This window comes from Panicum hallii, chromosome 2, assembly GCF_002211085.1.
Source record: "Panicum hallii strain FIL2 chromosome 2, PHallii_v3.1, whole genome shotgun sequence".
NCBI classification, from domain to species: domain Eukaryota; kingdom Viridiplantae; phylum Streptophyta; class Magnoliopsida; order Poales; family Poaceae; genus Panicum; species Panicum hallii.
The window spans coordinates 52906961-52933337 of NC_038043.1; the positions used below are offsets into that span (position 1 = coordinate 52906961).

Below are 26377 nucleotides of genomic sequence, written 5' to 3' on the forward strand. Positions count from 1 at the left end.
GGCTCTTTGGATAGATAGCCGGATAGGTCAGCGGGTTCCCAAAAATCGCGGGTTATCTAATTTTTTTGCCAATATTTGATCGCGTAGAGCTTCCCAATCCCAGCGTTCGTTCCGTCGAGGCAGGATCGGCAGGGACGGCAGGACCTAGCATCATCATCCATGTGGACGCCATCCATGGACGGGCCCAGCAAAGCTGCATCCTCTGCACGCCGCCCGCCATGCCGGGCCGGCGGTCACGGCATGCCGCCGGCATGATTGGGGCCCTGGGGCCTGGAAAGCAGCGTCGTCCATGGCGGAAGCTGCCTCGTGTACGCCGCCGGCGCGAGCACCATCATTCTGCTCCTGAAAGCGCTTCGATCACGAAGCAGGCCTAGTCCGTGCAGGTACCATGCCATACCGGGAGAAGCACAGGGGCTCGACACCGAATGACAAGTGCCTCTCATTGCTAAAGAAAGCCTAGGCGCGACGCAGAAACCGGAGCGAGCTCTAGAGATGGCGTGCGCCGACGTGATCTGATGAGAGCGTGTGGAAGGGTGGAAGCTGCTGCGTGCCGGCCGGGCAGGCTGATCCGGCATGGCAGCGGCGTCAGCCTGACGGATGTCCATGTCGTGGAAGCAGAGGTGCTCGAGTTTCTGCAGCTGCTTTCCTTTTATGCATCTTCCGCAGCTGAATGTAGTAGCTTTTGGGCGTAGCAACAACCTGTGCTATTTAATTCGAACAGGGAAGAATAAGGAATTTCACCCGAGCAGGCTAATCGTAATCGAGGGAGCATGCCAGGTTTATGCTCCTGATCGATTGCCAGGCCATGCCGTCTTTTTGACCAGCCGGCAGATTGACGACGGCCGGACGGAATGGCGCTTGGCACCTGACCTTTTTTTTTCCCATTCTCAGCGTTTTATTCTGTTTGTTACTCCGTTAACACTGCCCCGGTTCCTATGAAGCCTAGGTATTTTGCTCCAACCCATATCTTGTGTCTGCTTCGGTGCTTCTTTCTCCCCATCGAACCTGCTCTGTAAGCTGCCAACAGTCAAGAGGTAGAAGCTTTCCCCCCCAAAAAAAAAAGTCAAGAGGTAGAAGAAAGTGCAGGGCACAGAGGGAATCTATCTCATCGAGCTGAATTTCCTTCAGTATTGCAACTATGTTGTACATGCTTTCAACAAACTCCCCAACATTTTAAAAGAGCCCAAGTTGTGTGCCAACAGGATTCCAGATTCCATCTTTCAAACGCCATCCCCGTTTGATTCCAACCGAAACGATAAGCCCCACCGCTTTCCACCTCCACACGAACTCTGAAGAACAGGCCATATGCATGATGTAACCAACAGACAAACAGTCCATGCTCTTCATCAGCCGGTCGATTGACGCTATCCCTGTCCATTATGCAGCCCCCCCATGGCGCCTGGTCCGATCAGGCGCGCGACGCCACCTTCTGTCCAGACGAGCAGATTCGTATCGTCGCATGCCTGCATGGACAAAGGCATCAGGCATTCAGCCGTGCTGCCCACTCGGCACTACCACCCGGCAGGTTAGCTCGAACTCGCCCGTCAGGCCATCAGTCCCATCAGCAGCGGGCCATCAGCCGCCACTAGTAGTGCCAGCACTCGGACGCTGCCGAACAGTCGATAGGCTGGGTAGGGCATGGACCTCCATTCGATTGGGCTGCGCTGCGCCGATAATGCATGGATGGTGGTTGCGATGGCGACGCGAGAATTGCTGTTGGTCGAGTGGCCAGGCCAACCGATGGTCGGGGCTGGGGCTGATCCGATGCATCGGCTGTTGATTGGCCTTGGATTCTTGGCTTCGGTTGTTACGAATCCGGATGATCACTTCCGATCCGTCAGATGGAAGAACGCAAGAGATTGTTCTGTTTCGGCAACTGCCTGCTGGAGCTCGATCGATGTCCTTTCTCGTGAGCTTTGTGAACTGGACAGCGCTGAATCCGTAGCCATGGCCGCCGTTTCGCTGAATGAACTATTACTAAATTCAGGCTACGGCCTGATTAGGCAGGCCGGTAGGTGGTGCAGTAGGGCTACATGCTGCGCTAAACGCAAGACGGAACATGCATGCATCAGGATTAGCACACGCTAGCGAATCCAGAGAAGCGGTGTGGGTGCGTGGTGCGAGCAGGTGGCATCGGCTCGCGTGGACAGCCTCGGTGTCCGGCGTCGCTGCTCTCTAGGCTGGGCGGTTGCCACTGCCGCCTCCGTCAGCGTCGCCCGCGACGATCGTGCTAAACTGCGAGCCTTGTGAGGCGGGGAAATCGTCGTCCGAGACGACGGTCCAAACAGCAAGCGGGTGCGTGCTTCGTCTGAAGGACTGACAACGCCGTGTGGCTCTGTGGCTGTTGGCCCAAAGTTTCTCCGAGGACCGGCCAAATTCCAGCTGGTTTTGAAAGCTTTTCTGCAAATCCCGCCGTGACTCCGGGGTTCCCGTCGATGGCTCCCGCGGCCCGTCCACACGAGCCGGAAAACAGTAGCGGAGCCGTACCAGCAGCAGCCCAGCACACCGGCGGCGGCACGTGTGGAGCCTCCTCGCGAATTATTTCTATGCAATGTTCAAGATGAAACAGCTTTTCCTGGCCTATCAGGCTGCCGAGCACCAACAGTGTGCGCTGTGCCGTCTGCCGTTCCGTGTGCGGCTGTGCCAGCACCAAAAAATTATCTAGACGGCTGGCTTCTCGACAAACTCTGATACTTGGATGATCTAGGTGTCCACCACTCGAGCTACTCCCTCTATTATAAATTATTAGTTATTTTAGTATTTTTTAATATATAGTTTTTGTTATATATTTAGATATATGTTATATCTAGATATATAATAAAATTTATGTGTGTAGAAAAGATAAAACAAACTAATAATTTAGATTTGGAACGGAGCAAGTGTGCTCCATTTCTTGCGATGACACTGGCAAGTGACGCCTCACACTGCCGCTTCTGATCGGATCATTCGCTAGTCGCCAAACAAACAGCTTTCGTTTCTGTGAAAAAAATTCGTCCACTTCGAAACTTCTACGGCGGAGTCACAGCGACGCCGATTTTATCACGGGCGGGGCAGGAGCCGCGACGGCGAACGGCGCATTCCCAAGCTACTCAACGTGGGCCGTGCACGAGTCCGGCCTCGGAGGGCGACCGCGCCCACGAAACCACCGCGACACGGTACGACGCACCCGGAGCAGCGTCGTCGGCGTTGCGTGAGATGACGGAAACCGCCGAACCGCCGCTGACCCGCGACCCGTGCGGGTGCCGGCCGCGCCGCACCGCACGTCCCCCCGTGACCAGAGCCCCGGCCGTGCGCGCGCCTCGTACGCTCGTCCGCCCGCCGCGACCGCGCCGCGAGAGAGGGCTCCGTCCCGGGCGGTAGGGCCTGCGCGCCTGCGTCGTCGCGTCGGGGTCCCCCGTGCCCGGGAGCCACAGCGCACGGTCGCGTCGCGAGTCACGGCCCCGACCGCGCGCGACACCGGCGCGGTGGGGGTCCGACGTATCGCATCGCGGCGCGGCGCAGGGCCCGTCTCGTCTCCTCGGCAGCCTTTAAACGCCACGCACGACGCCCGGCATTCCCTCTCACTCTCTCTCCATCCCAGAGAAGGGAGAGGGGCAGCGGGTGGCGCGGCGGCCGAAGCAAAAACGACACCCAACGGGCGGATTTTTAAGTGCTCACACACCCGCCCCCTTCCCTTCCCCTTCCGCCCGCTCGTGTCCGCCCGCCCGCCCGCCCCCGCTTTGCCTTCTTTTACCCGTCGGCCAAAGGGAAGCGGCCCGCGCGCCGTCGTTTCAGTTGCTAGGCTAGCCGCTGCCCGGCAGCCGGGAGTTGGGGAGCCCTTGCCGGGTGCCCATGGCGGCGGCGCGGGCGTGTTTGGTGGCGCTCGCCATGGCGGCGGCGCTCTTCCTCGAGGGAACTGCGGCGGCGTCGGCGGGGAATGCCGGGGCGGCGCCGCTGAAGCAGCGGCGGCGGCAGCTTCTGCGGCAGCGGCAGGTGCGCAGCCACCTCAAGCGCCTCAACAAGGCGCCGCTCGCCACCATCGAGGTACTGCCCCACCCATCCGTCTCCAGTCTTCTCCACCGCACGGCGAGCGCCGAGTGTCCAGTCCGGTCGATGCATTTCGCGTTCCTTTGTCAGAAATTTCGTTTTCTTTGCACTACGGGAGTGAATCGAACTGAATCCATAGGGCCAAGGGGGAAAAAAGAGGCGCTGCATTTTGCATGGGAGTAGTAGAAGAAAGCCGCCCTTTTGAGGCAGGGGTCGTTCTTGCGCCGCGCTTGCTGCTTTGCCTGGTCCACCCCGTCGCTTTGGAAGGGTTGAATGGCTGTTCCTCATGGACCATCCATGCATCAGGCTCGGTTTCCTTTCGTCGCGGGAGGAAAAGTCGCGCTTTTGGAGAAATTTTATGGGCGCCCGTGCTCCTTTGGTTCATTGAATCCGAAGCGAAAGATGCTTGCTTTTGGTTCCTTCATTTACTCTCTTTGCTGTAGAACTCAAGTCATTTCTTAAGCTTGCTACATTTTCGCTACACTTGTTCAGAGAGAGAAAAAAATTATGTACACAAAAATTGCATGTCGTTCTCGAAGCATTCCTCTCCTAATTTCGGCACAATCCTCTCTCTTTTTTTTTCTGCATTTTTGCAACTACTGATTCTGAGAAATCAACTAACAGAGCCCAGATGGTGACATCATAGACTGCGTGCACATCTCCAACCAGCCTGCCTTCGATCACCCGTTCCTCAAGAATCACACCGTCCAGGTTTCTCTCTCTGCAGCACTACTGCACTTTTCATTTCACTGTTTGAGTGTAGACAAGCTGCAGAGCTTCTCTCCCCCACCCCACATGTATCATGACATCGCTCAATGGTGCTCCATTATCGCCTTTCAGATGCGGCCTGCGTACCACCCGGAAGGCCTGTATGATGAGTCCAAGGTCGCATCTCAGCAGCAGACCCAGACTATTACCCAAATGTGGCATCAGAATGGCAAGTGCTCCGAGGACACGATACCAATCAGGAGGACGAAGGAGGAGGACGTCTTGAGAGCAAGCTCTGTGAGGAGGTATGGCAAGAAGAGGCGCCGGAGCACCCCCAACCCCATGTCTGTTGACCCTGACATGCTCAATGAGAGTGGCCACCAGGTACAATAACAATACTAAATCTACAGTGCTTCATCCAACAATCACCTTCATGTTAGCAGTGCTAATCTTGTTTATGGATTATTATTATCTCGGCAAGAAGTTCTCAGTTGACCTTGTTTGCTGTATCACCCATGGAGCAGCACGCCATAGCTTATGTGGAGGGGGACAAGTACTATGGCGCCAAGGCCACCATCAATGTGTGGCAACCGAAGATCGAGCAGGCCAATGAATTCAGCCTGTCCCAGCTCTGGATCTTGGGGGGCTCCTTCGGCCAGGACCTCAACAGCATCGAAGCAGGATGGCAGGTGAGACATGGGAGGGAGATGGAAAGAGAAAATCAGTTCATGAAAAGTTCTATTAAATGCTCCCCTGCAGCTTCCATTTCTGTTCTTCATCTTCTTCCCTGCGGCTCAATAATTTCTCCTCTGCATGCGTCAATAATTTCTGTGTGCTGCAATAATGATATTAGCACTGGTGCTGAGAGAGCCATTAAATGTGTAGGAGCTAGGCTAGATTCTCCATTGACACATAGCTTTTCTCTTTGATGAGCTCTGCTGGCGCTACTGCATTTAGGAGCTAAGCATGCTGTAGTTGTGGATTAATATGTGCATTCTCCTTCGTTGTGGCTAATGCCTCTACGCTCTCCACGAAATTGCAGGTTAGCCCAGACCTGTATGGGGACAACAACACTAGGCTCTTCACCTACTGGACTGTAAGATAAACATTACATTCCTTTCAATCTTCATGAGCAATTGTTTTTAGTTTATCTTTGTCTTCTGCCTAGATCTACATCCCTATCATTTGATTATCAAATTGGAGAATGACCTAATGATACTGATTTTGTATTGCTTTGGATACTGCAGAGTGATGCATATCAAGCAACAGGATGCTACAACCTGTTGTGCTCAGGGTTCATCCAGATAAACAATCAGATCGCCATGGGCGCCAGCATCTTTCCCATCTCCAACTATGGTGGCTCCCAATATGACATCAATATTTTGGTCTGGAAGGTAAATTCCAAAAAGCTCTCACGTGCTTAGCATACGAAATCAAATTCACGGATGGGGCTGGAGAGAATCCGTGCCCACCTGTCTCTTGTTCTTTCTGAAGGCGCCTTCAGGCTTGAGTCAAGGCTACAACTGTGGCCCTGGCCCTGTTTGTGGACGTACTCGTCTCAGTCACACTTGTCCCCATGCAGGAACTAGATTTGTCTGCTAATGCAACCACTGATAATGATTGCAATTTTTAACAATTTTCCACAAGAATATTCACCTTGAGCTCACGTTTATACTGTAAGAAAATCTCACCCTTTCCTGCGAGAAGATATTGCAAATCCTGGCTCTTTTCCTAAGCCATGTGCTAGTATCGTATTTTGTGCGTTTCCGAAATTTGGCTGGAAAATGAAATAGTTTGCAGGTCGTTTTCAACTTTACGTCAAAGGGCAGCACCTTTCCATAGTGCATATGAGGAACACAGAATAAAATTTCTTTTGCGCATGCATGATAGTAGCACTATAAGGGCCCTACTTCAATATTATCTGATCGTCCTATCTACTGATTTCGCTCGAAAATCATGGTTTTTTGCAGGACCCAAAGGAGGGCAACTGGTGGTTGCAGTTCGGTAAGGATTACGTTCTGGGCTACTGGCCGTCCTTCCTCTTCTCCTACCTGGCTGACAGTGCCTCCATGATCGAGTGGGGTGGCGAGGTCGTGAACTCGGAGCCTGATGGCAGCCACACCTCCACGCAGATGGGTAGTGGCCACTTCCCGGAGGAAGGGTTCGGCAAGGCCAGCTACTTCAAGAACATCCAGGTGGTGGACTCGTCCAACAACCTCAAGGCGCCAAAGGGCGTGGGCACCTTCACCGAGCAGTCCAACTGCTACGACGTGCAGAATGGCAACAATGGCGACTGGGGCACTTACTTCTACTATGGCGGTCCCGGGAAGAACTCTAACTGTCCATAGTGAAGATTGAGCTTGCTATCAGTGCCCTAACAACCCCCTTGACACCTCTGTATCATCCAGTAAATTAGTTTATATACCTCATTTTCTTTAATTTTTTTCTTGTTCTTGGCTTTTGGTTTTGTTTTTACTTTTACTTCTACCCCTAGTTTATTAACTTCTAGGCGAGTGAGTGTGTGTTGACATGTGAATTTGTTCTCTGCCTCAGAGATGTTGGTCGTCTGATTCTAGGGAGGAGCGTGGTCAAGTTTCTGAAGAGGAACAGGCCTGTGTGGTTTGGTTTGTGCCTTGTGTCTGTCAGATAATTTTGTTTCACCCGATGCTTTTCAACCTGTCTGCGAGTTGAATTGAATTGATTAATCGTTGGTGCCCGTGAGCCTGGCTAATCCTTGTACCACCCATGTGTGTTTTCTATTCTGAAAAGTGGGTAATCGAGTGCTTAGCTGTTGGAAGATGTGCAAAGATGCCAACTTTCTGTGCGCCAAGTTAGGTGGCCACTGAGGCACCTGGAAAAGTGTAATCTGGGTGATTATTTGTAAATATATAAATAGATATGCAGTATGTTGCTAGACCGTGCTAGACCTTGAGTCTTAGCAGCATTTGGAAGGTGCTGCCTCTGTAGGCTGGTGGAGTTCACATTGCAAGCAACAATGCAGGCACCATCCCTTCAACAAAATAGCGAGTGCATCTTGGTTGCTGCTGATTGGTACATCAGCATGTGTGAGGTGCCTAACTTTTGACGTTTTGATAGTGGCCTTAGGTTGGATTCTGACCCATGGTCTTGTGAGGTATTCCTAGCTAGTGCTTTGATGGTGGCATCCAGTGATCAATTCCTCACAGGTCAACCACATTGTTCTCGGTGGAACATTCCGAGTGGGTACAATACAATGTGTTTGGAAAGATAACAGCTTGCAACAACTGTCATACACAAACAAGTAATTGGTCATAGTCATGACCAGCTTTTGCCTATGTCGACAAACAATCTCCTGCAAGAACCAAGAACATCTTGCGAGCTCAGGCATTTCAAACACAGGATATAAGAAAATCACTGAAGTACAAAAACACAGCAGCATTAGGCCCTGTTTGGTTATCAAGCAACTAAAAATAAGTTCCAACATAGGGACTAGAAATAAATCCCACCCGTTTGGTTATAGTGACTTAAGTCATTAAACGTGATGGTGCAAAGTTAGTTTTACCTCTGGTTCCTTGCCACTGCCCATTAAATGTGGGGGTGGGGTAGGCCCTGGGCCTCGTAAATGAGGGGTACCCATGACAAAAACTCCTATAATCAATATTTCTGTTATTTATGGATTTATAGACCATAAGTTCCAATAAATTACCATATTTAACATTTTAGGAACTTATTAGACTTAATTTAAGCCCCTAACCATAAGCCACGTCAAACAAAGAGGACCTTAGTCTTTTCTATCTTTTTTACCGCACTAGGAATCCATCAGTCTCGGCCCATCAGTAGTGGTCAGTTGGAGCGTCGGTACGTGCCCGCGGCTCACGGGCACGCACCAAACTCTCACGTCTCACCAAAGGGGCTTCCTGCCGCTTGCCCTTCACATGGGAAACAGGACGCCCGAGCTGCCTCCCTTTTGGTTGGATTCGTCGCGGAAATAATTACACCAGCAAGATCCATCCAGGACGTGCATCGCTGCATCCATGCCTGCGTGGAATCATAGCTTTCACTGCACTGCATGCAGGCCTCTGCTCGATCTGTGCCTCCTCACTGAGTCACTGCAGGCCCTGCTGTTGCTTAGTGCTGACTGCTAGCTCGGCGGCTAGGGCTTTGGAGTTGGAGAGGAGGGTGCATGGGTGGATCCATGGATGGGTCATGGGTGGCCTCGACAGCTTTCACGGTCCGTGTTCTTGCCCGGCGGACAGAGGCCCCGGCTGCTGTCATCGGTGCCGGCCTTGTTTGCGAGCCCCCTTTTTTTTACATCCACATGTCATGTGTGAGATTCTTCGGAAAGAGATTGTGCCTTCTGTGGGAGTATCCCCACCTACCATACCAACCTCTTCTTAGTTTCCCAATACAGTTGCGAGCTTTTTGTTTTGCTTTGCCCTTCGAGGGAAACTGTATTTTGCTGAACTTCATCGGATCCGTAGAAGCCTAGAGACTATTTAGTCCCATTTTTTATGTATGAAAAATATGTTTTTTCTACTATGATATGGAGGTTTAAATGATATTTTTTTAAAAAAAGTTACGGTGTAAATGATTCGCTGAGCAGGAAAGACATCTTGTAGCAGATCTCTCTGAACTCTGTTGTAGGATGATCATATCCCTAGTAGCTGTGCCCGGCTTTTGCAGAAAAAGGCCATAATAAGCTGAGCAAAATGCAGCCCGTCGCAGAGAAGCGGAGTATGCACTGGTCGCCCTGTGCTGTGCTTACAAGCATGCATGGCGTCATGTAAAAGTCTGCAGAGGGGCAGCGGTGTAAAGCTCGCCGGCGCGTCTTCCGACTTGGCACAGTGTTTCTGAACGTCGTATGCATTTCCCTCCTTTCCTCTCGCCCACAGCCTTTTTGGTGATGCAGTTCAAGGGGAGCAGAAGCAGATCAGGCATGGACCATGGAGAGTTGGAGAGCGATCGATCGAGGAGCTCGTGAAATTGTAAATTAATCCACTGGATGGACAAGCCTGAAGTGTCGATGCCACACTACGAATGGTCAATGGAGGAGAGCGAGCAACCTGCAGAGGCTCCAGCGGTCCAGCCATGCATCTTCGTATCGCAGGTCGCAGAGCACCCCGCCTGCCTGCTTGCTGCTGCCTCACCGCGGGCCTCCTGAGGGCTCCTACATATACTCCAGTTCCAGACAGCCGAAGGCCCAGGAAAGGGCCCAAAAAGCCCAAATACCCCTCTTCAAAACACTTCCGCGGTTCAATCTGATGCGTTAATGTGGGCCGGTCCAAGTTATCTGCAGTAGCAGGCCCAGCAGATGGCTCCGCCTCCGGAACTTCCGGGTCCATTTAGCGGAGGATCCAGCTTGAAACGGCCCAAATGCGCACCAGCTGGCCCATTTCGCGAGCGCTCGATCCATCATCACCGAGAAGACTGTAGGCCTGGTCGGATGATCTTAACCAAACTTGTTCGAATTACTACATGTCCTAAATTTCGTAATACAGTGGAAAGGATCATCATAAGTTCTACACATGAAAAAATATGCCTTGTTTTTGTGATGTTAGGCCTGATTGAATTTGAACGATCTTAAGCAAGGTTTTGGGAATTACACATGCTAACTTTTGTGATATATAGTAAAGGAACGGCATACATTATATATGAAAAATTACAAAGTATCATGAACAAGGCAGCCTGTATATATGACTCCTATTAACTCATGACCGTTAAAACTACGTTGTTTTGAGTTTTTTTTATCGAATACGCGAGAGAATTGCGTATCTTAGTTGCTTAGTGCAGGGACTATGTTGTTTTGAGTGGGTCTTCGAGCTGAAAATATGGGATGATCCAATGTTTGTTTATTTTACTGTTGTGCGAATAGATTTTTACGTATTGTCAATTGCCATGCTAATACTTAATGCTAGATCCAATCCACCTTGGATGATAAAGTTATAAAATCCAAAGATTAGAATCAGAAAGCTGGCAATCTTGATCTTAAGTCTTCCTATAGAGCAATGGCCAACGGGATTTCATATTCTTAAAGAAAAAGAAAAGCAATGGATGCCATGAACTTGATATCGAACACTGTCATCCATGGACGTATGAAACTAGTGCAATACTTAATGGTCTCTTACTGACACGTGCATATGCAAATTAAATCTAACTACTGGAACTCTCCAGATCGATCAGCGCCTCCTGGGCACAAGGCGCGGGCGCAGCGGCTTCTTCATGACGGTGGTGAACTCGCGCTTCTCCTCGAACTCCACCTCGTGCCCGGGCGCCTCCCGCCACTCGAACTCCCTCACCATGTTGGCCACGAAGTACTCCAGGTGCAGCATGGCGATGGACAGCCCGGCGCAGATCCTCCGCCCCGCCCCGAACGGCATCATCCGGATCCCCTTGGTCCCCGTCATGTCCACGCCCGCGCCGTCGCCGCCCTCCAGGAACCGCTCCGGCGCGAACTCCATCGGCCTCTCCCACTCCCGCCCGTCCCGGCCCATCTCGGCCACCATGAAGTTCACCGTCGCGCCCTTGGGGATCAGGTACCCGCCGACGTCCATGTCGTCCGCGGCCTTGTGCGGCAGCACGAAGTGGCCCGGCGGGTGCTTGCGCAGGCCCTCGAGGATCACCGCCTTGAGGTACGGCATGTGATGGACGGCCTCCTCCGAGACCTCCTCGGCGTCGTCGCCGCAGGTGGCCCTGATCTCGGCGTGGAGGCGCTCCTGGACGGCCGGGTTCTTGACCAGCTCGGCCATGATCCACTGCAGCCCCGTGGAGGTGGTGTCGGTGCCGGCGGTGAGGAACTCGGAGCAGAGCGTGACGATCTCGTCGCCGGTGAGCGGGCGGTGGCCCTCCTCGGGGAGCGTGATGTCCAGCAGGGTGTCCACGTACGAGTGCTGGAACGTGGTCTCGCTCGTCGGCGCCTGGCCTTCCTTGACCTGCCGCTTGTACTCTCGCCGGGCGTTGATCAGCGGCGCGAAGAGCTCCATCTGGCGCCGTCGCAGGGCGCGCGCGGCCTGGAGGCGCCCGCGGAAGATGTGCTTGGTGATGGACGGGAAGAAGAAGAAGACGCTCATCTGCTGGGAGATGTAGAGCAGCCAGGCGCGCTCGGCGTCCTCGATGGCGCGCACCGCGGGCTCGCTGAGCCGCTCGCCGAAGCACATGAGCACGAGGAGGCAGAACATGGTGTACCGGAACGCCTCCATGGCGTCGCCGGGCGCGCCGCCCTCGCCCGCGCGCAGCTTGTACAGGAGCACGCCGCGCACCCAGGCGCGCGCGGGCGCGAACAGCCTGACGCGCGACGGGTGCAGCGTCTCGGCGACGAGGTTGCGGCGCAGGAGGCGCCAGTGGGGCCCGTAGTCGGCGTTGGTGATGATGTTGCCGCCGACGCCCAGGAGCGCGCTGGTGGCGGGCTTGGGCCGGTTGGCGATCGTGACGGCGCCGGCGCCCACGAGCGCGGCGTGCGCGAGGCGGCGGTCGGCCACGAAGACGGCGAGGCGGGAGCCCATCCGGAGCGTCACCACGGGGCCGTACCGCTCGAAGAGCCTCAGCAGGAGCGGCTCCACGTCGGCGGCGGAGTGGTGCAGCCACAGCAGGTTGCCGAACAGCGGCACGGCCGGCGGGCCCGGCGGGAGGCGGCGGTTCCTGGCGTGGCGGCGCAGGACGAGGAGGGAGAGCAGGAGGGCGCCGGCGAGGAGGAGCCAGCTGGTCTCCATGGCGAGGCAATCTTTCGCGACGAAACGAAACCCCTAGTTGTCGTGTTGATGATGTCGTGGCTGGGCAGATGAGACGAACGGGATTCCAGTTTATAGCCGGGTCCGTGCGCAGAGTGCCGCGTCCGTACAACATGGTGGGATAAGCCGATAAGGTTTCGACATGGTTTTCTTCTCGAAGACGAAGGATTCGAAGAGTTCGACAGGAGAGACGATCTGTTCTTCGGGGTTACACACGTGCACGCTCGTACTCCGTAGCCGATACGCGCTGCGCATACGCGTGCCCTGTTGGTCCCGAGCCGCATACGCGATGACTTGCCCCGTCGCCTCGCTCCATCCACCTCGCGGAACGTCGCCACCGGCCTTCGACTTAACATATCCTCCGCGCCGCCGCTCACCACACGACGCGCACACTCCGTGCGACGGAACTCCGTTATCACTGGCCTCCGGCCAGCAGGCGCACCGCGCGCCGCCGACGGCTCGGCCCTTGGACAGAGGCTCCGGTGCTCGGTGCCGGCGGCGCCGGTGTGCCACGCCAGGGCTACCGGCGTCGAAGTGAGGGCGATACCCTCTTCCCAGCCTTGCTCGCCGGCTCGCCCGCGGGCGTCATTGGTCGCCATCCCCAACGACCGGTGGGCACGGGGGTGGACGGTATTTCATTTACCGTCCACCCCCTGGCAGCTGAGGGCCGTCCAATCCGCATCCTGCGATCATCATTAAGCGACAGACACCTGTTGCCAACGCTTTGTGTAAGCGCCCTCCTGTCATCCGCAGCGCTGCTTCGCCGGCGTCGCCCCTCGCGCCGCCCATCGTTCGGTCCGCCGCAGCGCTACTCTGAGTACACGCCGTGCCAACCACCGTTTGGCAGGCCGCTGGCGCGCGCCCCAGGCGCACCACCGAGCTGCCTGCACATACCGCGAGTAACGGCTCGGACAGAGCCTGCTGTGCTCGGTGCCGCCGGCGGCGGCGGCGGCGTCGAAGTGATGGCGGTACCCGCGTCCAGGCCTCGCTCACCGGCTCTCGGCTCGCCCGCGGGCGGCGCTGGTCGCCATTCGCAACGTCCGGGGGTGGACGGGTATTTCATTTACCGTCTACCCCGGGTAACGTAGCAGCCATCCGATCCATATCCTACGGTCTAGATTAAGCAATAGACCCACGGCGCGATGATGCGAAGCGAACCTTGGCCGTCCGGGCGCGTGCACAGAGCGGTCGAGCCCTGCGGCGGCGCCAAAAACAGCTCTTCATGCCGCTGATCAGCGCGCGGCGGGAGTGCAAGAGGCAGGTCGAGGAAGGCCGCCAGGCGCCGAAGAGGGAGACCACGTTCGAGCACTCGTACGTGGACACCCTGCTCGACATCAAGCTGCCTGAGGAGTAGGGCGACCGCCCGCTCACCGAGGACGAGATCGTCGCGCTCTGCTCCAAGTTCCTCAACGCTGGCACCCGCACCACCTCGATGGACAAGAACCCGGCCGTCCAGGAGAGGCTCCACGCCGAGATCGAGGCCGCGTGCGGGGACGGCGAGGTCTCGGAGGAGGCCGTCAAAGGGATGCCGTACCTCGAGGCGGTCATCCTCGAAGGCCTGCGCAAGCACCCGCCGGGCCATTTCGTGCTGCCGCACAAGGCCGCGGAGGACATGGAGATCGGCGGGTACCTGATCCCCAAGGGCGCGACGGTGAACTTCATGGTGGCCGAGATGGGCAGGGACGGGAGGGACTAGGAGAAGCCCATGGAGTTCGCGCCGGAGCGGTTCCTGGAGGGAGGCGACGGCGCGGGCGTGGACATCGCCGGCACCGAGAGGATCAGGATGATGCCTTTCGGCGCTGGCCGCAGGATCTGCGCCGGGCTCACCATCGCCATGCTGCACCCGGAGTACTTCGTGGCTATCATGGTGAGGGAGCTCGAGTAGAAGGAGGTGACCGGCGACGAGGTGGACTTCGAGAAGTTCCAGTTCGCCACCGTCATGAAGCAGCCGCTGCGCCCACGTCTCATTCCAGTTCGCCACCGTCATGAGAGACCGCGACGTGAGCAAGGCTGGGTGAATCCGGTATTCCGGTGGCAAAGCACAAGCAATATTCTAAATTTCTAGTATCCCGGAGAGAGATCAACTTGCTAGCGGCGCCGACTGCCGGGAAGGCGAATTTGGCGAGCAAGCAATATTCTGTCGCTTTCATGGTCGGAAAGAGACAGAAAGCCCTGCCGCAGACGCCATTGCTCAGGCCACTCGAGCAACAAACGCACAAGCTACGATGGCAGGGTGCATGGTTTCAGTGACAACATTGAGAAGAGGGTAAAGCTGGAAAAAAAAAGCTTATATTTTCTATGGCACACACGGCAAAGAAGGGTAGGAAGAAAACCCTTGTCACCGTACCTTCTCCGCTGGGACAATGGGTGTGGTTAAACAGGTTCCAAAATAGTCCCCTTACCCGCAAAAAGAAAGTCCCCTCCACACCTAAGGGAGCTGAAAATATATTCGTTACAGCCTTACAGGTCACATAGAAGAAGAGCTGCGTGCCTTACAGTTTAGAAGTACTGAAGCTGCACATGTCAACGTTTGGCGTCAATTCGGTGCTTCAAGGCCACGCCGACGTTGGTGTATCAGAGTTAACTCCATCAGAACTTGATCGCAGAACATTGACGATCAAGAATGAATCCCATCTCTTTTAGGCAACGGCCTTGCATCGCTACTCAAATCATTCCAGGATGCAGCATGGATGGTGCCACCACGGATGAACAAAACACTATTTCTGCTGCGCGGGGGGAGGATATCTATTTCTGCTGCTGAGGTTTCCCAACGGAGTGCAGATACACAGAGACAGAAACAACCCTGAAAATTGAGTCACGAGTCTGTTATGCTATGATGTGCTATGAGGGTCCAATCAAGAGACGTTGCTGAACATTCGTCAGCAGTTCAGCACTTACGTGGATCCAAGGAAGAACGCAAGGGATAGATGGAAGCTGAATAAGAAGACGGATATGATTGCTGTAAGAAGCATTGCAACTGAAGTAGAATACACCTGTGAGTATGCAAACAACAGTGGTATAAATAGGGATTTTACAAAATCAGAGGTAACACATTTTGTGAATTTTGAAGGTGGCCCTACATATCAAAGTCTGAAGTCTAGACACTGGGCTGATGCATTAGTGTTGTCTTGCTTCCACAATGGATGCACAAAATTGTCATAAGTTCTTTCTAGGATATAGACTGTATATTTGTTATCATAGTTTTTCAAAGAACAGAATGTGGGAAATGTAAGCACAAAAAGAACAGTGCTTTGTTCCCCATGCAGACACTAGCATGAATAATGTTTATTACTGGATGGACTATAAGAAGACATTCTGTACAGTGTTACCTAAATGTAAGTCATGAGAGTAAGCCCATACAGCCATGGTTACTATGCAAAGAGCAAAATAATTTGTGCTTTTCTCTAAATACAAATTAAAGGAAAGAACTTAAATATTTTATGAGGGCATCTGGGGTTGTAATTACTGGCTGCCAATTAAGCATAGAAGGGTGGTGGCTCAATAGGCACAACCTGAGGTAACAGAATGGGTGGATGTATTGCCATTTGCACTAAAGATGGTTGAGTATGGTTAGAACAATTCTATTAACCTCAAAACCAGCTGTTGAACTTTAGAACAACATTATTTTCAGCACATGTAATTGAAAAAATAAATTGTACATACCTTGACAATATTGTCAGCATACTTCATCACCATTGATACAGCAATTCCACTGCAAAACAAACAGAAAATAAATCTAAGATTGGATCGGAAAATGGAAGCATGAAGCTAGGCCCAAAAGGAAAATATTGAAAAATAATAATAACATGATCCAGCTGTCAGTACCTGAGCGCGTGGTTAAGAATCATCAGAATTGTAATAGATGAGTAGCCATGAAAAAAGCCTCTGCATCAGATAGTTCATTTGAAGTGAATGGTCAATAACTCAATATCATGAACTGTAACAGATATTATGGCACGGAATGAAGAAATCATCAGTACTGACTTATTAATCACAGCATCAAAGTCCTGAACACAAATTGCAACTAAGTTGAAGAGCATCCCAAAAATGTATAGCCAAAAATTCTGCACGTTAATATTTCTTGAAGGACGTTTCTTGATAATAGCCTGCATTTTTCAAAAGATGAAACATGTTACACTCTTGAAGAAATTCTTTGTGACAGTTCCCATTAAATGTATCATCCCAAAATCAGATACAGATGCACAGTTAACTTACTTCTGTATATACACCAGCAAAACCACTTAAAAGAGCCATCACCTGCAACGAAAAAAAGAATAATAACATTCAGCAGGTTGAGCTAAATACTTCATGTAGTACATCTAAGTGAAAAGATTGATTCTTTTCTCTGCTATGACTCACAATTGCCATCATCCAACCTTGAATAGGGGTCTGAAGAACATGATCTGACCTGGAAAAGGACGTATTATAATTATATCAGTTGATTACTTCACTGTGACGTTTGGACAAATGAGGAAAGAATGACTCAATAATGCCAAAAAAAATCAATCATGTTCTGCTTACGAGGGATTGAGCTGAGCAGTAGTGCAACCAGCACATAAGAGAATAAATGCAGCCCACTGAATTTCACTCAACCTGCATTGTTTTGACATGCAAGGTTAAGAATGGAAACAGCTGTTGGTGAGGAAAAGGCTTAAAACTTTGGATACGAGGAAGAGAAGTTGTGTTACGACAGCCAACTGTTGAGGATTGAGGATAGCAAGGTACTAAAACATTTGGTAGGCCAAAGTCATATATTGCAACAACAAGCTAAGCAGAGTGTCCATGTCTTATCATTTGACAGTGTCTTCATAGGGTGTTTGGTCCAAGAGACACCTTGTGCTATTTTGGTTGGGTGATTGCATTACATATTCTTGTACTAATTTTTGTTTATTCGAAGATAAGATGGACATCAAATGGATCATGTTTGGAGTTTCAGAGTTAGGATGGATCATCCATTGATCAGCTGGCTCCTAAATTAAACACTTTATTTGATGATAGGTTCCTGCCTAAGGATGAATATTTGTTGTGATTGTGTAATAGCTCCATTCTGTGTTCACAGAACTATAATGCGGCATGCAAGGCTAGCATCCAACATCAAACAAAGGCTTCAAATAAAGAAGGAAAAGGCTAGCCCAATGACAGTGATACCAGCAAGCTTAAACAAAGAACACATTCATATAATCCCTCTATTCCCAGCTCCAATAGCTACATTGGTTGAATCATTTCCAATGGTAAGAACAATAATTCCAGCTGGTAAGGAGGAAAAAAATAGACTTACTTTTTCTTTAGAATGATACGGTATAAGATACCGGTGCTGATAATATTCAGGTTTTTCAGGATCTGGTAAGCTGGTGCATCCACATATGCAAAGATATAATACTGAAAGCCAAAGGAAGCAGTAAGAGCATGGTAAAGTTTGTTTTGTGTTTATTATTGTTTTCTGCAACAAGCAAAGGAAGCAAAAATAGCATTATATTATCAACAAAGGTATGGTCAAATGGACATACCTGCAATAAGTTCTTCACCATGTAAAGTATAGCAGGAATGGGGTAAACACTAACTTCATCGAATGATGTAGTTAACCTGAAAACAGTAAACCGAATGTCTAGAGAGTAGGAAGAAGACTACAAGCACTTAATAAGTAATCACACAAAAGATTATTGTAAAATCATCACCTATTATCTTCGGTAATGCCTTGACAGTTCCATGTTCTGTACAAGGCTAGAAACGATAATAGACATTTCAAAAATTCCACCTAGGCACAAGGAAAGAAAGACATAACCGCACCAGCATTTCAACAGAACAATTGTGAAAACTTCTGACAATACCAGTCACCGAGACAGAATCTATGTATTTTGCTCACCGAAAAATTTGCTGTTGTGACACTATATTCATACTTTCCAGCTCTTTTCGACCACACAATCAATATTGCCTGGGAACTTGTTAGTAGTGTCAATGCAAGTGTAACAATGGACCTGCCAGAACACATTGCCAGAAAATCGATTGATTCCAGAAAGTATCAGATATAGTACAATAATTGCAAGGAATAACGCTTACTTGAGCTTCCAAGTATTCTTTCCCTTTGGCCCTCCTGCAGTGCTAAGACTCGATGTTGCTGAAGCTGTAAATGGAACGGACATTAAATACACAAACTATCCAAAGATAGATCATAAAAAACCCATGATGAATCAAGAACTTACTATGAGACAGAGACCTCAGATCAAGGCTTTCTACGTCCTTCTGAGATATGCCATCGCTCTCCTTTTAGATGGTACAGATAAAACACAGCTTGTCAGTGCACTCTCTATTGATGAAGCACATGATTATTGTATCACTAATTTTAAACAAATACAGGAAAGCAAGTTAAATTGACTTTATGTGTGATCAATGGCAACTACCAACATGGTAAAAGGTACAGAACAAAATTTAGTTGAATTAGATGTTTAAATAATGCTGGACTGCCACAGTTCGACTGCTAGTACATGATAATAGGCACACAAATAGTTTCGCAAACTGTATTTACCAAACAAAGGATGTGATGCAGATGGCTCAAAAGATACGACGAGTGTACAAATGGCTAGGAAATAGGAATGCTTCAAAGCCAGCTATCAGCCAAATTGGTTATGAGCAAAACAATTTGGCCGAACAGTCACTCACTGGCCCATATTAATGCCAACATATCATCTGTCAGAATCAACAGTTACAGACAGGGAAACAGGCCTGGCCTACCTAGATGAGAAACATGAGGTTGAACCTTGGAAACAAACAAATGAGCCAGAATATGCTCATAGATGTGTCGTGTACTTTAAATGTGTGGTTGTGTTTTACTGAATGTCTAAGTAATCAACAGAGAGAGAGTCACAGACTCACAGTAAGGAATTCTTTCTAAATCCTTGCCGTTCATTATCAGAAAGTCCGCTCCACACAAGAGCGCACGCCAATCTCCAAAAGCAGTTCCTAAGGAGCTGATGCTACCCATTTGCGCAGCATTTTGCTACCGAATCCCCCGAATTTACCCAATTTTAATTGCACGCTCAGACATAACCAAAACCAAAATAGATTAGCGGGTAAGACAAATTCCACGTTCCACCGACATTGATGGCTTAAGGCTGAATCGACTAAGGATTTTTAAACCCTGCGAATGTAGGCCAAACAATTGGGGGAAAAAACAAAGACCATTTCGGCACCGACGAGCGATCCAATCTAAGACCAGGACGGTGGTATGCAGCATTTGTGCAGACAGCATTTTTCGATTTATTAGGATTGCAGAGTTCTATGTTTACCTGGTCCTTGGCTCTCCTGTACTCCATCTCTCCCCCACGTGCGCCGCCCTCCGGCTCCTCGACTCGCCGCCGCCGGCCGCTGCTGCGGAAGTGGAAGCTTTCACAGGGAGGAAGGAATTGATGCGGCCGTTTAGGGTGACGGCTCTGACTTGTGGGCCCTCCTGTGACGTGAACACGAGAAATCTAGTGAGAACATATCCAGCGTTAACAAACACTGTAGCACCTAATCTAGTGCATCTAAAATTATAAAAAATATATAGATTTGTAGAGAACGCATTTATCTACTTGCATGAAAATTTTAAATTTGAAAAAAAGTTGTGCAAAGAGAAATAAAAAAAGAAATCAGTATCTAAATAGATGCGAGTGGAACTGTTCATGTATGATCCACATACCGCAACTATTCAAGTGCTGATTTCTTTGTTTATTTCTTCCTGCACAAATTTTTTTCAAGCTCAAATTTTACATACACGTATATAATTTCTTTCTCTATCAATTCATTTTTTTTACAATTTTAGATGTACCGACTATCGTATTTGGTAACACAGTAACACCTAATTCATTCTAACACTTCATATGTCCTCGAAGTCTAGTATCGGGGGTAGCTTCAAATTTGCCAAATTGAGAGTGACTAGTTTCCAAAAAAAAATTGAGAGTGACGGGTCATTTTCAGATATCGACAGTTAGCCCACTAGTATGTGCTTATGTCGTTCACCACCGACACGGTGACACTTTTATTTTTCTTCAGAGAGAAATATACTGGACAAACTATTTGATGCCTTGGCAAACTAACTTGCCGCTGGAGAATTGACAGAACACCTGTTAGAATGGCAACGTTTTTTTAAATGCAAAACAGACTTTGAACATCGTTAAGCCACTCAGGTTGGCCAAGTCTTGTACATCTCAGTAGCATTCCAGTAAGATAACTTGTTTGTTTGCTGAACAGTCAGTTCGAAAGAGTTGCATACAAATTGTTTCCCGTTCGTTCAACTGGAAGTGTTTCACGTACTGTTGTTTGTTATATACAGCAAAGCAATGCATCAAACCGTGAACATTTTTGTAGCTCCTTCAACATAGAACGACTGATCGTAAGCCTGGGTGGGCTCTTATTGATCTAGCTATCTTTCATTTACATCGGCAGAACCATCACCTTCCAGAACTGTGACAATCAATCGGAATGTGAAGATGCGGCTTTTGCAGCTTGGAGCATTTCCACAATTAGTGTCTTAACATCCCTAGACAAAGAATAACAAGCCATTTCAGAGAACCACTCGAGGGAATATTCATAAATGACATCTTATGCATCAATTTTAAATAAAGTGCAACTGAAGCAAAAGATGGCTACAAAGAAAGCATCAGAGAAGTCACCATTTAACAGGAAAAGGGAGCAGTTTTTCAGCTTAGAAAAGGCTAAGAGAGTCAAGAGTGGGGGACTGGGGACTCACTTCCTGTCTTGCGCTTGCCTAGGGAAGGGAATACGCAACTTCAGAACACTTCCATCATAACCGGCCTGGACAACAGAAAACCGCATATTATAATGTTATAACAGGGTCGGGTTTTTCACTAAGAGAGAGCAGAGCTCATTAAAAGCGCAATAGGTTCAGCCAAATAAGACTAAAGATTCCAATAAAGCATATTGTATTGTCCAGACCAGAAAGGCCTAGAAACGTCGAATCAATGGTATTCTGTTATGATGCTGTAATGCTAGACTTTTGTCAACATATGGCACATTGGCACTATTAATAATGCATCAAGCAGTATCTGAGTATGGCATTGGGTGCATTGGGAGTATTTCCAGGATAGATTAACAAAGTATAAGAATACGACACAGGCTTTAAAGAGCTACCTTCACGTTGAACCCAAGGCTATCCACATCCAGCATATAAGCAAAATCCACCTGAAATAGCTTTGCATTTTTCATCTTTAAAGTTTCAAAATGTTTGAAAAAAATGAGAGTAATATTTGGTCAAAACTGTAATAATGCAAAATTCAGAAATTTTAAGATGGAGTTATACAAAGCATTGAAGATGAAATAATTCCCGCTGTATGACTATCCCATGCTCATGGGTGGTCAAGAGTTCATGACTGTATGGTACGGTAATACTGAAAAACTACAATATGAGCAATTAATCCAGTTGCTCATGTTGCAGATTGCAATTTAAGAATATGGTAGAATAATATTTCTGGTTGCTAAGTACATCGATACATAGCAGCTCGACTATAAAATTGATTGTTAGTTTCTTTAGTAAACTAGTTTGCAAATTTTCAATTCGAGTTCTGGATGATGTTTGTGCCTTTTAACCTGTGTGTTGGACAAGAAAATTGCAACTGTAGGCTTGAACAAAGTACAATATTCATTTTCCAAACTAAAAGCACCATGATGCATCTAGATTTAGATATACAGTCAACAAAAAATATACTAGTTATTTAGTTACAGAAATGAGCTACATTATAGAAAACAGACAGCTTCCTCAGGTAAAGAATACTGAGGCACAACTTTTCTTTAAGATAATCAGATTTTGCAGTGATATTATTAAAGTAAATGTTTTGTTGTTGTATTACTTGAATAAATGCTACATAAGTGTACATGTACTTGCCTTAACAGTGGTTGAGTATTGCACAATGAGCTTTGTATCATCAGTGTGATCCTTATTCATGTGGCTCTGCAGTGTATAGGTATGGCAACAGAATGTTGACACATTTGGTGTAAAGTCCAATAAATCTATAGTGGGAAAGACCATAAGAGTAAACGGAAACAGAACCCAGACATACTGTAATAGGAGTTGAGAACTGAGATATTGGGTCAACTTTTGCTTCCTTGTACTCAGCAGGACTGAATTCTGCGGAAGTTGACAAGAGCTTAGCATATCAGGCAACACTATCACCATAATATTTTATTGATATATTTACAGAAATAACTTGGATCCAAATTTGTATCCGATATGGAGTTGCTATTTATGTACAGATGCTAATAGTGGGAGAACAATATGGGGTTTCACAAGAACCTGGTTGAAAAATAAATGAACGATGTAGTTCTGGTTCATGGGCATTCAAAAAGCCACATACCTCCAGAGCCAAGGAGAGCAGTTGCAACACCAGATACATAGCGCACAGCTTTCGGTTTAATGTGCAGGAAACTGAAGTCACCAAAATCAACCTTAATTTGGCAAATTTTTATCAGAAATCAGTACTCCATTAATATAGTTTTGGTCTTTGGAAGTTGGAACAGTAAGGAAATTAAGAAGCATACCCAAAAAGCATCAGGATGTCTTCGTAGATAAGCACTTCTCACTAAATCTTTTTGTTCATCAGAAACCTTCAAATAAGAATAAAGTCAGCAAAACACAGTTATTATCAGTTGACATGCACATTATGATTTTTGTCCTCTTTTCAGTGGCTCTTGTTGTGTTTCATACATAGCATACCCCAACTTGCTTAAGATTAAGAGGCTTTGTTGTTGTTGTTGGTCTTGTATGCACATTATGATTTAGGCATTTAGCAATATATCTGTAGAGAAATGTAACAGGGAAAGACATGATATGAGAGTGGGCAAGCATGGGAGGGAGGGAATTACAGGGACAGCATCACCATATACAGTGATTACAGTATCTGTTCTGTCCTCAGGGTCTTTGGCAACAACAAGTGAGCATTTAGGATTTCCGGAGAGATTCTGCAAAATTGGTAGCAAAACATAAGGGACACTGATAAAAGAAATATGCTTTACAACTACAGCCTGCATTTGGTGATTGTGAACTAGATAGTTATTCAATTCGAATAAAAATTCTGGCAGCGTTACACATGCATGTCCATGCCTATTTCTTCACACGCCTGCACATGTGCTAGTATGCTACCACTATGTATATTCCAGTGATGCTACCAAATGTTTAAGGCATCTATGTGCAATGGACATGAAAAAGTAAAACAAGTGGCTTTACATGTATACATAATCATGAAAGCATAAAACTATCTTACCTTTGAATGAACTGCTAAACTACTGACTGCTAATATGGGGGAGCCATCCTGATCACATGCAAAATCCACCATTGAACCAGAAGGATAACCAGCATGTTCCTGTAAGCATAATAATACATTATACAATGCTCAAACAAGAACCAGTATAATTCTGCAAGATTACATACATTGGAGTTCTGGGCTCCAAAGTTCCTGTTTGAGTTTGTGTTTAATCAAAATAACATTATAATATTTCTTGAATCCTTTTTTTCTGGACTAATATTCTTCTCTCCTCACCAAGCAGAGAAAAAACATATATTTGGAGGAGGAATATGTGCAACTATGACATGGTACAAATCGTGCTCCAGCGAATTTGTGAGAAATGCCTATAAAAGCACCGGGCACAGTGAAATCATCAAGCATTTGAAAATAAAAATAACTTCTAATACACAAGATAGGTTTTCATAAACTGTGGGTCAGTCTCTTCACATTATCCTCACTGAACTATAAACTTATGGAAGTAGATGAAAGCAAAGACTGATGAAACATTTGTCCACTTGGATACCTGAGAATGGGTGGCAAGAACGCCTCTAACACTTCGGTCCAGAATGGTCCGTATTTCTTCCACTGGAGAAAGACGAGCAGTTTTTGCCTATATTTATGAGAATCTCGAGTGAATAAGCAAGATCTAGAGACAATGGTTAAACCAACATTCAGAAAAGTTCAGCTACAAGCTTAAACCACTCGCAAACTTATTTAGATATTCAAACCTGTCCCAATTATTGGAAATAGATATACTCATTCCACAGGCTGATCAAATGCATTATAGGAATCAGCAATGTTCAGTTGAGAATACGGGAAATGTTGACTACAAGAGACAATGAAGCCTCCTACACTGGGGCATGCAATTCTGGTTTTTGTAAAGAAAGCCTTTGCAAATCATTGCCATCGATGTCTTTCTCCCTCACGATGCTAATTGTTGAAAAGAAAATCACCATAGTAATCAATCCAAGCCTATTTCAACCGAATAATAAGTCCCTTTGGGTGAATCTATTTGACCCCATATAATACAGTTCATCCAGTTCTTCTGTCCCAAAATAATGGAGTGAGTATGGTCCTGCACGACACAACAGACCCAAAACATCCAGTTGACTTCACTTCAGTTGCACAGTTACTCTCTACAGGTTATCACACACATGATCCCCGAGCCAAGGAGCAAGGCCAAGGGCCGCACCTGGTGAGCGCGGATCACCTCGAACGCATCAGCCGATCCGCCGGGCGCATCGGCTGGCGCCGCCATCTGCAACACAGACAAGCAAACACCAGAGGACCATCAGCCGAATCCGTCACCATCACTGCAGGGGCATTTCGTCGAGCAATTGGCCCGCCCGGAACGGGGTTAAGTAAGGGGGGCGACATGGGGCGCCAGGCGGAGAGGCGAGTCCGGACCTGGGAGGACGAGGAGGCGAAGAATCGGCCCCGGCGGTTGCGGAGGCGCGGGCTGATGGGAGATGGGGCGATTGAGGAAGCGTGGACGTGACGACGGAGGTGGTTGCGCCGGCCATTAATTTGTAGGTGGAGCGGGAGGAGTAGGCGCGAGAGCGTTGACGGCGAGGGCGCCGCCCGGGCGCCCGGCGTGAGCAGGAAGGGCCTCATGTTGTGCACGCGTGCAACAGTGAGCGAATCTGCCTGCCGTGCCGTCTGCGGGCAAGCGAGGAGAGCCGAGACCCCAGGAGAGCCTCGCTGGCCGCTTGGTGGTCTCTCGGCACGGCAGCCGCGAGCTCTCCACGGTGGTGAGTGACCAGTGAGTGGAGTCGGCCAGATGGAAGAAAGCAACGGCCCAGCTTGATTGGTTCGGTGATGGGCCGTGACGGGCTTCTTAAAACGACGGCAGCACAAAGCCATCCTACTAGCCCAATAGAAGGACTTGGGGCCTGGCCTGGTTATTTCTATGTTGGGCCGTAGCCCAATAGAAGTCGCGTGCGATAGCTCGTAACAACTAACAAGGGCTTGGTTCCCTTCGTGGGGGTTCAACCAACCAAACCAGGCCTTCAAGGGCAAGCTGGGCTCTGGTAGTGGTTCATAGAGTGAGTCTTCTTTTTCTGCGAAACTGGAGAAATGTCTTTGCTACTCCAATGCACGGAGACGGAGTTAGAGAGAGCGAATCCAATGCTTGGGTTCAGATGTCCTCCCCCTCTGAATGCGACGAGTTAAGGGACACGCTGCTCTCCGTCAAAGCACCATGCTCATGCTCTTTGCACGACCACTACTGCTGACGCGCGCGCGCGCCTCGGAAGACCACGTGGCGTGTCCGCACCTCCACGACGCTGTCAGGACGACGCAAGGAAAGAGCCCGCCCGCTTTACTGCTACGCCCCGCCCCGGCCGGTCACGGCTTCCGCGTGGCTCCCGGCCGCCGTACCGGCCTCGCGCACGCCGCAAAAGCAACGACGACCGAAGCAAAGCCAGTCAGTCGCGCACTCCCGGAAGAGAAAAGAAAAAACGGAGCAGCAAGAGGAATGTTCCGGGTGGCAGTGCCGGTACCTAACGCGGTTTTACCGCCACCTGAGGCGGGACCTTTGCTTCCAAGGGTTCCATTCAATGCTCGCTCGGTAGACGACGGCCCTTCCAAGTCCAGATGGAGCTTCTTCAACCACCCGTCGCGACTCGCCAGCCTAATACGCCACGGCGTCGCGAGCCGCTACTTGGC

At 49.1% G+C, this 26377-nt stretch overlaps 4 protein-coding genes and 1 pseudogene across 7 annotated transcripts; 2 read left to right on the forward strand and 3 right to left on the reverse strand.

Moving 5' to 3' along the window:
* Positions 1-3583: 3583 nt before the first annotated feature.
* Positions 3584-7465, forward strand: LOC112881880. 3 transcript variants are annotated; one of them, XM_025946785.1, is made up of 8 exons: positions 3584-4023; positions 4651-4737; positions 4867-5118; positions 5259-5423; positions 5777-5830; positions 5982-6128; positions 6705-6738; positions 6867-7465. In XM_025946785.1, the coding sequence occupies exons 1-8, from the start codon at positions 3832-3834 to the stop codon at positions 6872-6874; spliced, it is 939 nt and encodes a 312-aa protein (XP_025802570.1). In that variant the 5' UTR covers positions 3584-3831; the 3' UTR covers positions 6875-7465. The 3 variants fall into 3 exon arrangements, with proteins under 3 accessions (XP_025802570.1, XP_025802569.1, XP_025802568.1); XM_025946784.1 differs by having other exon boundaries at positions 7288-7465; XM_025946783.1 differs by having other exon boundaries at positions 3596-4023; positions 6705-7465.
* Positions 7466-10807: 3342 nt separating this feature from the next.
* LOC112882619 (cytochrome P450 89A2-like) lies at positions 10808-12889 on the reverse strand. The gene has a single exon (XM_025947709.1). The coding sequence runs from the start codon at positions 12417-12419 to the stop codon at positions 10890-10892; it is 1530 nt and encodes a 509-aa protein (XP_025803494.1). The 5' UTR covers positions 12420-12889; the 3' UTR covers positions 10808-10889.
* Positions 12890-13560: 671 nt separating this feature from the next.
* LOC112881706 lies at positions 13561-14670 on the forward strand (annotated as a pseudogene).
* A 34-nt stretch (positions 14671-14704) lies between these two features.
* On the reverse strand, positions 14705-19858 carry LOC112881705 (CMP-sialic acid transporter 2). Its single transcript, XM_025946528.1, has 15 exons — positions 19721-19858; positions 18638-18698; positions 18495-18558; positions 18301-18412; positions 18113-18192; positions 17945-18020; positions 17716-17816; positions 16959-17030; positions 16797-16845; positions 16653-16694; positions 16422-16543; positions 16263-16322; positions 16101-16149; positions 15336-15430; positions 14705-15240 (listed from the first exon to the last, which is right to left on the reverse strand). The coding sequence occupies exons 1-15, from the start codon at positions 19745-19747 to the stop codon at positions 15183-15185; spliced, it is 1068 nt and encodes a 355-aa protein (XP_025802313.1). The 5' UTR covers positions 19748-19858; the 3' UTR covers positions 14705-15182.
* Positions 19859-20583: 725 nt separating this feature from the next.
* On the reverse strand, positions 20584-25440 carry LOC112882842. 2 transcript variants are annotated; one of them, XM_025947999.1, is made up of 12 exons: positions 25118-25440; positions 24903-24968; positions 24234-24320; positions 23690-23788; positions 23292-23387; positions 22968-23033; positions 22784-22874; positions 22490-22557; positions 22315-22380; positions 21564-21638; positions 21163-21227; positions 20584-20952 (listed from the first exon to the last, which is right to left on the reverse strand). In XM_025947999.1, exons 1-12 carry the CDS (start codon positions 25322-25324, stop codon positions 20886-20888), a joined length of 1053 nt encoding a protein of 350 aa, XP_025803784.1. In that variant the 5' UTR covers positions 25325-25440; the 3' UTR covers positions 20584-20885. The 2 variants fall into 2 exon arrangements, with proteins under 2 accessions (XP_025803784.1, XP_025803785.1); XM_025948000.1 differs by having other exon boundaries at positions 21564-21614; positions 25118-25438.
* Between the last annotated feature and the right edge of the window lie 937 nt (positions 25441-26377).